Source organism: Lycium barbarum, chromosome 3 (genome assembly GCF_019175385.1).
Source record: "Lycium barbarum isolate Lr01 chromosome 3, ASM1917538v2, whole genome shotgun sequence".
NCBI classification, from domain to species: Eukaryota; Viridiplantae; Streptophyta; class Magnoliopsida; order Solanales; family Solanaceae; genus Lycium; species Lycium barbarum.
The window spans coordinates 25,954,763-25,967,383 of NC_083339.1; the positions used below are offsets into that span (position 1 = coordinate 25,954,763).

Below are 12,621 nucleotides of genomic sequence, written 5' to 3' on the forward strand. Positions count from 1 at the left end.
AACCCTAAAAAATCTAGATCATTTCATGGTAGCATAAGCTTAATCCTTCCTCTGCTAAATGTGAGTGAAGCTGCTTCACATGATGAATTTAAACTCAACATATATTAAAAAATATTTTATTAGGATAAAACATCTTCAAGTTGCATGGCGACATTCTTTTACTTTGGATGCTTCGTTTGAAGATAAAAGGCGAATAACATTTCATTGAAAAAAAAATCTTAAATTGCTAGTAACTATAGGGATTAAATATAGGCACATAGTACGATTGCCTATTCCCGTTATCGAAAACATAACAAGGTTCAGCGTAATGAAGACAAAAACATTCAAATTTCACCTTGAATTGAATATTTGATTCATCGTGTTATTTGATACCGAAACACTACGTTAAAAAGTACAATACCTTTTCATACTTATAGCTTGGTAAATTTTTGAAAGTGTTAATAGTATTTTGTTTCTCTCGAGCCAAGGTCTATCAGGAACAGTCTCCCTATCCTACAAAAGGTAGGAATAAGATCTGCATACCTCCTACTCTTTTCATACTTTACTTATGAGAATACATTGATTATGTTGTTGTTATTGATCCCTCAATTATTGATAAATTTTAATTTTAGTCCTTGTGATATCACAAATACCAAAATCAAAATTTGCCTTAGATCAAAAAGTGTTATTCTCCCTTTTGGAAGAGAATCATATACTCAGTAAAAGTTAATTTAGTTTTTACTTTAAACTCTAGAAAAGAGGGAGTTGTAGTAAAGAATCAATTTTGACCAACTATAAATTGTTTAACGGATTAAACTATACAAAAAGACAAAAGTTATCACGAGAGCAAAACTCTCATCTCCATCCAACTGAGCTACTACCTCCATTGCAATGGCTTCTCTTCTCAACTCAGTGCCATCAATTAAACTATCAAATTTCAATAACAACAACCCACTTCGCTCCTCACATATATCATCCCCTTTTTGCCTCTCACTCTCTCGTAAGTTCACTCAATAACTCCATTTCTTGATTCTTCATATACATATAATAACTTTAATTTATTTGTCTAAGTGAATGCATTTAAGTTTGTTACTTTGGACTTTTTTAATTTTATTTTTTTATAGGAAGAAGACTTATTGTTAGAGCAACAGAGACTGAAAAAGAAGGTGAATTTATTTCATTTTATCCATTTTTATGTAGTTAAAAGAATGTTTTTTTCTTTAAATTATTTTTCAAATATTGTATGGCAGCTAAAGCACAGGCACCGGATAAGGCACCATCTGTTGGTGGCTCAAGCATAAATCAGATTCTTGGAATTAAAGGAGCCAAGCTAGAAACTGTGAGTTATTTATTTATCTAACAATTAGCTAACTGGGGTTTTTCTTGGAATTGTAATTACTTTGAGCTTTAAATTAAATAATAATTTTACGAGTCTTTATGAAGTTTGGGAAGAGATTGAAGCAACATGTTGAAGAAACGTTGCGGTGGAGGGATAAGTTTTTGACTAAGGGTGTGTTTGGTATGAAGGAAAATGTTTTCTTGGAAAACAAGTGGGTGCCTCACTTCTTTTCTAGTGTTTGGTAATTAAGCAAAAAAATATAATTCCAATAGCATTTTTTTCCTAATCTAGCAAAACACTATGGGGATGGGATGGGGGTGAGGAGTGGCGTTCAGCGGTGGCGGGGTTTGGGATGGTATGAAGACTCAGTGGTGGATTCAAGATTTTCAGCAAGGGAATTCAAAATATAAAGAAATAAACACACGAAGAAGCCATAGGGATTCAACTTCTACTATATATACATTAAAATAATTTTGACATTGTCTATATAGTGTAATTTTCCGGCAAAGGGGGTTCGGATGAACACCCTTCCACCCCCTTAGCTCCGCCTGTGGTGAGGAGTGAGGGTTCGGGAGTGGCGGGGTTGGGATGGTCAAGGGGTGGGGGTGTTGGGTAGGTGGGGAGGAGTCAATGAACATGAAATGGAATTTGTTTTCCCTACTTCCATCAGGGAAGTCATTTTCCTCATTTTTAAGGAACTTGTTTCCTCTGTAACAAACACACCCTAAGTCTTCCCGACTCTACCTGTTGTTTCTCATTTTGAATTTAACTGAATAGGAAAGTTAAAGAGTGTAAGGTCCAGCAGGTAATCAAACGTGAAAAAGAATATATTAAACTGTTTTATAAAATCAAGGCTATTTACAGTTACCAGTTTCAAAAATAAAAAATAAAAAAATCAAGGCTATTTATTTTGGTGTTGTTAGACACAACTGCAGGTTCTTTTCCTTTTATTTGTTTACTTTCCAAAGTAAATAGTGTGATGATCCTAGGTTTGTATTGGAACAGTTTCTGCTGAGATGAAAATGATTGATGCTAGGTTTGTATTGGATGTCTTTGAGCAACAATTGCTGAGAAACAGTTGATCTGAAAAGGAGAATCTTGTTGGCTTTCAGTGGATGTTGGCGAATCATTTAATACATAAATGCCTGTTATGAAACTGCCATTTAGCCAACATAAGGATTGGGTGAAGTGAGTTTAGATGGATTGTAGTGCTCAAATGCTAGCAAATCAGATAGTTAGGCGCAATATTCTAGAAGAATGTTGTGACACATGGAGATGTCATGCATAGAATTAAACCCAAAATGGAGGAGTGCTACGGGAGTGTTATGCAATAGAAAGATGCTTGACAAAATGAAAGTGAAGTCCTATGGAAGATGGAGATGTCATGTGGGTCATGCATAGTATTATTTTTGTTTCATTTTCAAGAAGTCCGGTACTTGCCAGAAGTCTTTTGGTCTGGTTAAAGACTTATATATCATAGAGATAAGTGTGAGACCTGAAAGATTCTTGTTTTAGTGAATCCTGAATTTCCTTAGAAGATACATTATTTATAAGCAAAGTAGTATTGGAATGATTGGGATTTAGACGTAGTTGTTGTGTAAAGTAGTATTGGAATGATTCAGGCTGGGATATAGTGAAAACTTGTTATAGAAGATTCTATATGACTCAACTTTGTTTGGTATTGAGGCATAGTTCATTGATAAAAGTGCCTGTTACACCTGATATCCTTGTCCACTTTTTACACTCAAGAAAGACGTAAACATCAGTCTGCCTGCAAAACTAGACACCACATAGAGGACAGGTTAATAACTCATAAGATGCATCGATTTGCAATATATCATCTCCACTCATATGGATTCGTGATCATTCAGGAAATTCTTGTTTGTAGCACAGGAAGCCTTTAACAGATAAACACCTGGTCTTTCTCTGGGAAGAGTTTACTCATCCTTACCAATTGTAGAAGTTATATGAATATTCTCCCTTTGATATCATAAACCAGAAAGACCACCTTAAGACCTCCTTCTAGAGCCTGCTTTTTTTTTTTTTTTTTGGATGGTTAAAGAGGGGACAAGAAAGAAAAAGCATAGGAAAGAGGGATGTGATGAGTGTGGATATATATATATATATATATCCTACTGAAACTAAATAATTCAACACTTAACTATTTTCTCTGTTCGCTTCTTTACAGGACAAGTGGAAGATCCGGGTTCAGCTTACAAAACCTGTTACTTGGCCTCCTCTTATCTGGGGTGTGGTCTGTGGAGCTGCTGCGTCTGGTACTACTACATTCATATTCTTAAAACTCAATTGCTAGAGACATGTCCAAGGAGTATTTAAATTTCTCCTTCAATTTTCGGCCCTAGTATTTCCAATTTCTATGTTCATATCCTGTTTGCTCCGGTCAGTTTTAACTTCCCAAACATTAAAGTAATGCAGCCTAAACATTTACTTATCAAATCATGAAATGCTCTTATATTCATATAAACTTTACCTCAGGTGTATATTGTCATCAGGCCGTGAAAACAAACATGAGATTATGAAACCTGACGCCATGATCTGATTGCACTTCTTAAAAATACTGCGTTATTCTCCTCATAAAAAAAAAAGGAATATTGCCTTGTGTTGTAGCCTACGAAAAGTATATCATGTTGGTGTTGCACAAATAATACGTCTGCCACGACAGTTTGCTGTCAGTTTAAGTTAATTTTGGAAGGTTTATACTTCATATTCTCTTTATGGGTCACTTTTGCAAATGGAACCGTTTTTCAATAAAAACTTCTAGTCATACAGTTGTGATTTGACAAATGTAGCTAATATACTTCTCAAACCTTGTCATAGGGAACTTCCATTGGACTCCAGAGGATGTGGCCAAATCAATTGTTTGTATGTTAATGTCTGGCCCATTTCTAACTGGTTATACTCAGGTACTTCTCTCGCGAGTGCAAGTTAATGCTTTTATCAAGATTGAATTTATACTTCAGAAATCCCGGGAAATGACTTTTTGCTTTATGTGTAGACTATTAATGATTGGTATGATAGAGAGATTGATGCTATTAATGAACCCTACCGTCCAATTCCTTCAGGGGCTATAGGTGAACAAGAGGTATGTCTTATTTGAGATTGTCTACAGATACGTATGAAAAGTGAAAACTAATTCCAGAAATTCTATATATTCTCATCAAAATATTATTGATACCAGGTCATTACTCAAATATGGGTGCTTCTTTTAGGAGGTCTTGGAATAGCTGGTATTTTAGATGTGTGGGTAAGTCTTTAAATCTGCTTATTATTTAGTTATTTATCTGAAAACGTCTCAATTCCCTTATCGTTGTTCTAATAGGCAGGACACAACTTTCCTGTGATATTTTACCTTGCTGTTGGTGGATCCTTGCTCTCCTACATTTACTCAGCTCCACCATTAAAGGTAATATCGTTATCTTTCAGAGTCCTCTGAACAAGCTTTTTGAACGGTATCAAAATGTGAATATCTGTGATATAAAACTTTATGTGCAGCTCAAACAGAATGGATGGATTGGAAATTTTGCTCTAGGAGCAAGTTATATCAGCTTGCCTTGGTATATATCAAACTTTTTTCTAGTCTGCAACTTGTCAAGATTTACTTTCAAAAATTGAAAGAACCAGGCTAAAGCGAGCTGTTTTAATAAATTACCTCTCGTAATAATAACATGGCCTTACTAAAAGAACAGCTAATAACCTGGCCTTCCCTTTCCCTCCGAGTTACTCCCTCCATCCTTCCTTTATGACAGCTTTATTAGGACTTCTTTTCATTTAGTTATCTATTCATGTCGATAGAAGAAAACTTTTAAGGTTTACTTATAAATAAAAGGAAACTTCAAGGTAATTTTTTTGACTTGTGCATAAAATTATTCTGGCGAAGTAAAGATTATAGTTGTTAATGATATTTGAACACTAAAAACTTTTGGGTGGAGTTTAATCTCTTATTTTATATAGAACTGTCTAATAGTCGAGATCATCCAGAAAGGGATATCATTATCTGTTAACATTAAGCTGTATAAGAAGGTTAATTAGGTGAAGCTATTTATATTGAACGTTAACGTAGCTGACTAGGCATCATTCGCTTGGAGACTTGGTAAAGGGGTTTGGTTGTCATTTATTCAAAAATTCTCTTTCGCAGCAAAGGCCTTTTACAAATGTATTACTTTAGCATTTTGGTTTTTGCTTATGAGGGCAAAGATTCTTATTTACTGTGTAATGCATAATCCTTTCAATTTCTTAATGTAGGTGGGCTGGTCAAGCTTTGTTCGGGACCCTTACACCTGACATAATTGTACTAACACTATTGTATAGCATTGCCGGTGTAAGAGTCTGCAAAAGCACCTTTGTTTTATTTTCCGTCACATGCGTCAATAGTCATCTTACCTTTTCTCTATTATTTTGCAGTTGGGCATAGCCATTGTAAATGATTTTAAGAGCATTGAAGGAGATAGAGCGATGGGGCTTCAGGTATATATTTCCACTCAGTTTGAGTTTTCATACACTACTGGGCGTGTCTATGACTATACTGACTGTCTTATGGCACTTATTTTTAGTCACTTCCAGTAGCGTTTGGTTCTGAAGCTGCTAAATGGATTTGTGTTGGTGCCATTGACATAACTCAGATATCAGTGGCAGGTGATCACTGTTCTTGTTCTATCGACAACTATCAGTTCTATATATGTTAACACATGACGACCTTTTGGTCCAATTTTGAATATCAAATACTTTCTTATATAATCTTGGGACCAACACATTAAGATATATAAAACACCTAGTTTATGTCAACCTGAATAGCTAAACCCGCTTGTTAACCTATACCCGATTAAAAACGGATTTAATATAAAAGGGTCAGTACACTTCATTTTGTTCCAAGTTGTTTATCTATTTGGGATGTGTTTGACAATTACAATACCATTAAAATGGATGTTTAATAAAAGGACCACACAATTCATTCATCCTTCAGAACTTAAGTTCCAATACAACCAAAATCCGAGAGAAGTAATAGCAAATTAGCATTACAAACTGTTCATCTAATACACAGTTAGTACATTTCATACATCTAATACTACTTTTTATGGCAATTACTTCTAAAGATTGGGTGAACACAAGTTAGAGAGACCAACTGGAGAGCAAGTAGTCACTAAATTTGACCGTTTGGAGATCTCTCTTTGAAATTCAGAGCTGCAGATTTATTTCCAAAATTATTGCTTGAAAGCTAAGGTGGTTCATAGGCTACCTAAGTTGGGTCAATCCAGCTGCAAACTAGAGCATCTAAGATCATCTAAACTCTTCTAGGTTAGTTGAGGCCAAATTAAGCTTCATTATGCTAAAATATAAGGGCTATCAATTAGGAATTGACTTTTCTGAATATAAATAAACTGATATGTGGACAAATTTATGCCTTAAACAATCTTGTAACTGCATTTATTTCTTTTTTGTTGCAGGCTATCTTTTAGGTGCTGGCAAACCCTATTATGCTTTTGCACTTCTAGGTTTAATTGCTCCACAAGTCTTCTTCCAGGTAAAGCCTTACCGTGGTAACGGAGCCAGACAATTCTATCTAATCACTTGAGAGTTTGACTTCTATACACTGGCAACAGAAAAAATATTTTACATTATCGGATCCAATAAGAGAAACTAGTATATTCTAGAGGTAACTGCTTATAGTAAGTGTGGATTAGTTACCTGAAAGATGTAGTAGTTATAAAATCCATAACTTCACAATCGGGAAAGGAGGTGGCTTCTATATGACTCGGTTCTCTGCATAGAAAATGTGAACTAACATGTATTTTTTTTTTTACTATACAGTTCAAGTACTTCCTCAAAGACCCAGTAAAATACGATGTTAAGTATCAGGTAACCTTCGCCATCCTTTGTACTAGAACTTAAACGTTGTAAATATACCATTAATCATTCTTTCAGTGGAGCTCTTAATTTAACTGTTACAAACTAAAACCAATTCTATCTCATTTCAGGCCAGTGCACAGCCATTTCTTATACTTGGTCTTCTGGTTACTGCTTTAGCGACTAGCCATTAATATTCAAGTGTGGCTTTCACTCTATAGAAAAGATGCCTTGTCCAGGGAATGATATAAGAATGGAGATATATATCAAGAAGTTGCTAAGGGCGAACAAATTTTGGATGTTTTTTTTATTTTGTTAATCTGCTTTTAGACTAGTTTTGAAGTGGGTATTGTTGTATAACTAAAAACATCAGTTGTGAAGTGAGGGTAAGAAATTCGAAGAACAACTGTGCCTATAATGTTTACTTTTTTCTTTTTTTTTTCTTTTTCGTTTTAATATAATGTTTACTCGCCTCGCGCATAGTGGGAGACTAGTGCACTGAGCTGTCACCACCTTTCCCCCCCCCCCCCCCCCCCCCCCCCAACCCAAAACCCCCGACACACACTTTTTATTTTTTATAATGTTTACTCGTTGTCAAAACTGCTCCATTAGTCCTTCACTCGTCAATTTAATAAAAAATCTAAATTAGGCTACCGCAGGATCATTCACTTTTACAAACTTCACACTAATTAAGAAAAGAATATATATAAAGTTTATTATCAACAGATCATCACTTGATACTTAATGTCTAAACCCCACAGCTCGCCCGATCACAGCTGCATCATGATATGATTCGGGGACCTAACCCATCCAAATGTTGGGCTGATCATATTTTATACGGGCTAATTTTATAATTAGAGTCCTTAACCCTATTCACCACAAATATTTAAACCTAGAACACTACTATAATTCCAAACCTGAATATGCCAAGCTCCTATAATTAAGAGTCCTTGACCCTATTCACCACATATATTCAAACCTAGCACGCTACTATTATTCCAAACCTGAATATTCCAAAATCCTAATAGTTGCTTCAATGGCAATGAAAGTAGAGGGTTCAAGCTCTATAAAAAATTCTCCAATTGTCTATATGCAGGGATATAACGGTCGACATGTGTGGTATCGTATAGACGTTAACTCATTGACCTTACATTCCATTATCAACACCAATAAACCTAAAACTGAATGCAGGGCGTGCTATGCTCTAAAAGTACGGCCCGAGCCTGAGCCCATGCAACTTTCAGCCTTTGCAGAACTAAATCTTGAATACGGAGGGAGCTAGACTATTATTGATGATGATATTTAGACATTTAGTACGTTGAAGGATGAACCGATTATTCAAATCAGCCAGTTGAAGATGATTCTGATTCTGAAGTGAACATTCGCTATGAATTTGCACAAACTTAACACCAAAAATCCTAAATGTGGCTGGAAAACCATATCTTCGTTCATCAGAGATTATCCTCACGTTAGTTTCTCTGCCGTTGCAATTGGTAGGGACCTATTTGTTTTAGGAAGCTAGCTATGAACTAAGAAAGTCCACGGTTGGTCGGCACAATTACTGGGGTGAACTTTACGACCTTGGCTGCAAACTTGGAAAGTTCTTGAATTGGATATTGAGAGTTATGAAAGATTTCATGAATGCATGGTTGCGGAAAAAGAAGATGAACCAACAATGATTGTAAAAGTTTCGAATAATTTGATGTTTTAAAATGTAGTTACAGGTGAATCTTTCTATCAAGACCATCCCTCTTGGAATTTAAGCATTGACTACCACAACTATGGCAAAGGTCATATACCAGAGGGGCTGGAAGCTTGTGAAGATATTGAGACGCTAGATCATGTACGCGGACAAGTACGACCAATGGTAAATAACAAAACATTTCATTGGTTTACCAACGACTTGTATTTGTATGGATATGATCTTGTTGAAAAAAGATGGTTCCAATAGAAATGTCTCAAGAGGGAACTATGGACAGTTGAACCCTTGGATCGGTTTGATGGTAGTTGTCCGTGTTTGTTTGACCTATGTAATGGAAAATTTCTACTAATTGTTCCTGGAAGTCATGGAAACTTGAAAGCAGCAATCCTTGCAGTTGTGAAAGACAAAAAATCTTTAGATGTGTCTGTAGAGTCACTTCATACTTTACTTGTTGATTGTTCTTTTCGGCACTATGATGGGATGGTGATGTAAGTAGAAGGCCATTTTTTGCTCATTCATGCTTTATGCCTCTTCTGTTTTTCACATAAATTGGTGGTTGAATTTGCAATATACTATGAAATTTTCATTTTTGTTTGACAGAAATTGATCTATAGCTCACAGGGCATTAATTCTTATATATCATATGTATATATTTCATTGAACATCAGAGTCAAAGATTTCAATAACATCTTTCTTTCTCCCATGTAGTCAAGACAGAGTGAATGATGGGATTTGAGATGCGAAGAACTTGGGCTCGTTCAGAGCCAATCTGTATCCATCTATATTAGTGGGAAGCTCTAAATTTTAAAGTTCAAAGATCAAAATACTTTTTCCCTCTCATTTGTGCTTTACCCCTTCTATTAGCATAAATTTGTTTCAATTGGTGGTTGAATTGGAATATATGGAATCTCTTTTTTGCTTTTGAAAGGTCATGCTTGTTATATGATATACTTGTTATGGGGATCTCTTTTTTGCTATGCTATAATCTGTGCCCCAAGTACCTTAGTGCTCGTTTATGACAATATTTTGGCGCACAGATTAACTTTAATGAGTGATAAAATACAAGGCAGAAGAGTATGCAAATATAGCTAATGACTAGTATGTGATAGATTACATGGTTGCAACTTATAGATACATTTTGACTTACATTGTCAAGGAATCTGCTCTGTTTTACTCATAAGTTGCAGTATAGATTTAGCTTTTCTTTGGCCCCTATCAGTCCCACTCTCAGATATCTCTACTAAATGCTCATACACATCATACTGAAGCGCTGCGAGCATAAGATTTGAATTGTGCGTGCTTAACCTATGAAGCACCGCTACTGAACATTCCTTATTCTTTGGAGCTCCATCTATATGTCAGATTAACAAGTGTTTCAATGAAAGAAAGTTTTAACATTTCTTGCCTTCCATCTGGATGTGTTGCCAGAAGTAACAATATCAACCATCTCTAAGTTTTCTAACTGCTAAAAATCACTATTTTCCACCAAAATTTTCAACTGAAAAATGTTCAGTGGCTACTACCACAGATATTTTGATTGAATCAGAGAGAAAAGAAAAAATAGTAGTGTTTCCACATGGAAAAATTAGGAAATTTCCTAGTGTTTCAATGAGAATCTGCTTCCTACCATGCGTTTTTTCAGTGAGCTGATTTGGTGGGAAAATCATGTTTTATAACACAAACTTCCCACTGAATGTTGGTAGGAAAGACCTCTGTTTTCTCCGGCAATTGTAGCAACGCTGCTACCATCCCACCTCCGGTCGCCAAGCGCACGTTCTGCTCATTAAAAGAAAAGCTTCTTATTGAATCCCTTCTTACCTCTAGTTGTCCCATTTCTTAACTAATGTCTTTGGCACCAACATTTCCATTCTGCAACATCTCAATTATGGCAGGAATAGGTTCTTCTTTAGATATAAGTTTTTTTATTTGTTTCACAATCGATAAGTTCAAATGCGCTGTCACAGCATGTTCCTGAGTTCTTGCCTACAGACACGATAATAGTAGTTGCACAAATGGTTGGATTCCTTCACAATTTACTAGTAGTATTCACGAATGCACCCCAATCTCTTTCACAGTCTTTCTTTGCACTTCTAACTCACCAGAGGATAGATCTTAAATCAACAACCGTGAGTTAAAATATCATTAGACGACAAAATACATGGGAACATGCAATTCACGCCGCATTGTTAATTTCCTGGAGACCAATTATCAACTGATCCTTTGCGTCCAAAGTGCACGCTATCTGAGTACAGCACCTCTTCATCACGATGCATGACGTTTATGAAACCTTCATGAACAAAGAAGATAGGGAAGTTGGTTCCAATAAGATCATAAAAACGGGCAACAAATCATTCCGGATGAAAGAGGTATTAGTTCAAGATATAGCCAAATTAAAAAAAAAAAAAAAAAAAAGACTTAGATTTATTTTAAATTAACAAAAGTAGGGTCAATTTCACAAGGCATTAATCATTAATGCAACATTTTAGTTTCAAGGAAGATAGGAATTAGAGACACTGAGATCTTTTGCTGATACTCCATTCATTTTCTTCTGATCTTGATTTGTGTTCTACAACATACCCAGTGTTCCTCTGTTTCTCCTAATGTGCGCGCAATTAATTATGTGAATTCCTTCTTCAACTACTTGAACAGAAATCACACCAAAACTCCTGTTTTGCTCCTTTTTTTCCTTTGCTTGAAAAGAAAGATTCTTTTTTTTTTTTAAAAGGTACAGTAAACTCTTCGCATTCCTCATTCCCTTCACTACTAGCTTACACTCTTAATTAACAAGTTATAAGAAATCACTGTGTTGAAACTACAAAAAGCTCAAAATATGATAAGACCCTAATAGGGAGTGGAGAAGATCAAGTACACATCATTTCAGAAGAGCTAAATGTATGTTAATTCAACCATCAATTCAGATATGTGTGTTAATAGAAGAGGCAGAATAGACCACCAAACAAAAACGAAATTTCATATATTCCTCATTCACCACCAATTGAGATAAATTTATGTTAAACTTGCATCACCATCCCATCATCGGGCAAAAAAGAAGGATCGTCACCAACTAAAGTATGAAGTGACCCTACATACACATTTAAAGAATCTTTGTGTTTGTTAACGTCAAGAGTTCCCTTTCGAGACATTTTGATTGAACCCATCTTTTTTCAACAAAATCATATCCATACAAATATAGGTCGTAGGTAAACCAATACAATGTTGAGTTATTCACCGCTGGCCGTACTTGCTGGCATACATGATTTAATTCGTAAACCTCACTATGAGCTACAAGCCCTTCTAGATGAGCCAAAGAGGGATGATCTTCAAGGAAAAATTCGCCCGTGTTTACATTGTAAAAAAGCCGATGAATATTATCAAACGGAAATAGTATGATTTTTGTTGATTCACCTTCTGTTTCCACAACATGGCAATTGGAATAAATACAATCGCCATATGTGCTCTTGATATCCATCTCCAACCGCTACAACATAAGACATTTATAGCTACAAAATCTAAGCATCTAAGCTATGAATTTAAAAGTCATAGCTATTACCTAGTAATAGCCAATAAAAATCAAATTTTATGGCTATTTATAAAATCATAAATGAAGGAAATTGGACGGGGCCACCCATGTGGGCCAATCCGGATCCATGTAAATAAAATGGGGAAAAGGACATTGAGAAGCCAGCAGGGAAAAAAAAGTGAAACTTACATAAACAACTACCTTTTAATAGCTTCTAAC

At 35.4% G+C, this 12,621-nt stretch overlaps 1 protein-coding gene across 1 annotated transcript; it reads left to right on the forward strand.

The window, feature by feature from the left end:
• The first annotated feature begins 788 nt into the window (after positions 1-788).
• LOC132630833 (chlorophyll synthase, chloroplastic) lies at positions 789-7,586 on the forward strand. The gene is made up of 15 exons (XM_060346434.1): positions 789-979; positions 1,104-1,145; positions 1,230-1,318; positions 3,507-3,594; positions 4,157-4,242; positions 4,335-4,421; positions 4,518-4,583; positions 4,659-4,742; positions 4,832-4,893; positions 5,582-5,657; positions 5,741-5,803; positions 5,890-5,971; positions 6,781-6,857; positions 7,145-7,192; positions 7,312-7,586. The coding sequence occupies exons 1-15, from the start codon at positions 871-873 to the stop codon at positions 7,372-7,374; spliced, it is 1,122 nt and encodes a 373-aa protein (XP_060202417.1). The 5' UTR covers positions 789-870; the 3' UTR covers positions 7,375-7,586.
• The last annotated feature ends 5,035 nt before the right edge of the window (positions 7,587-12,621 follow it).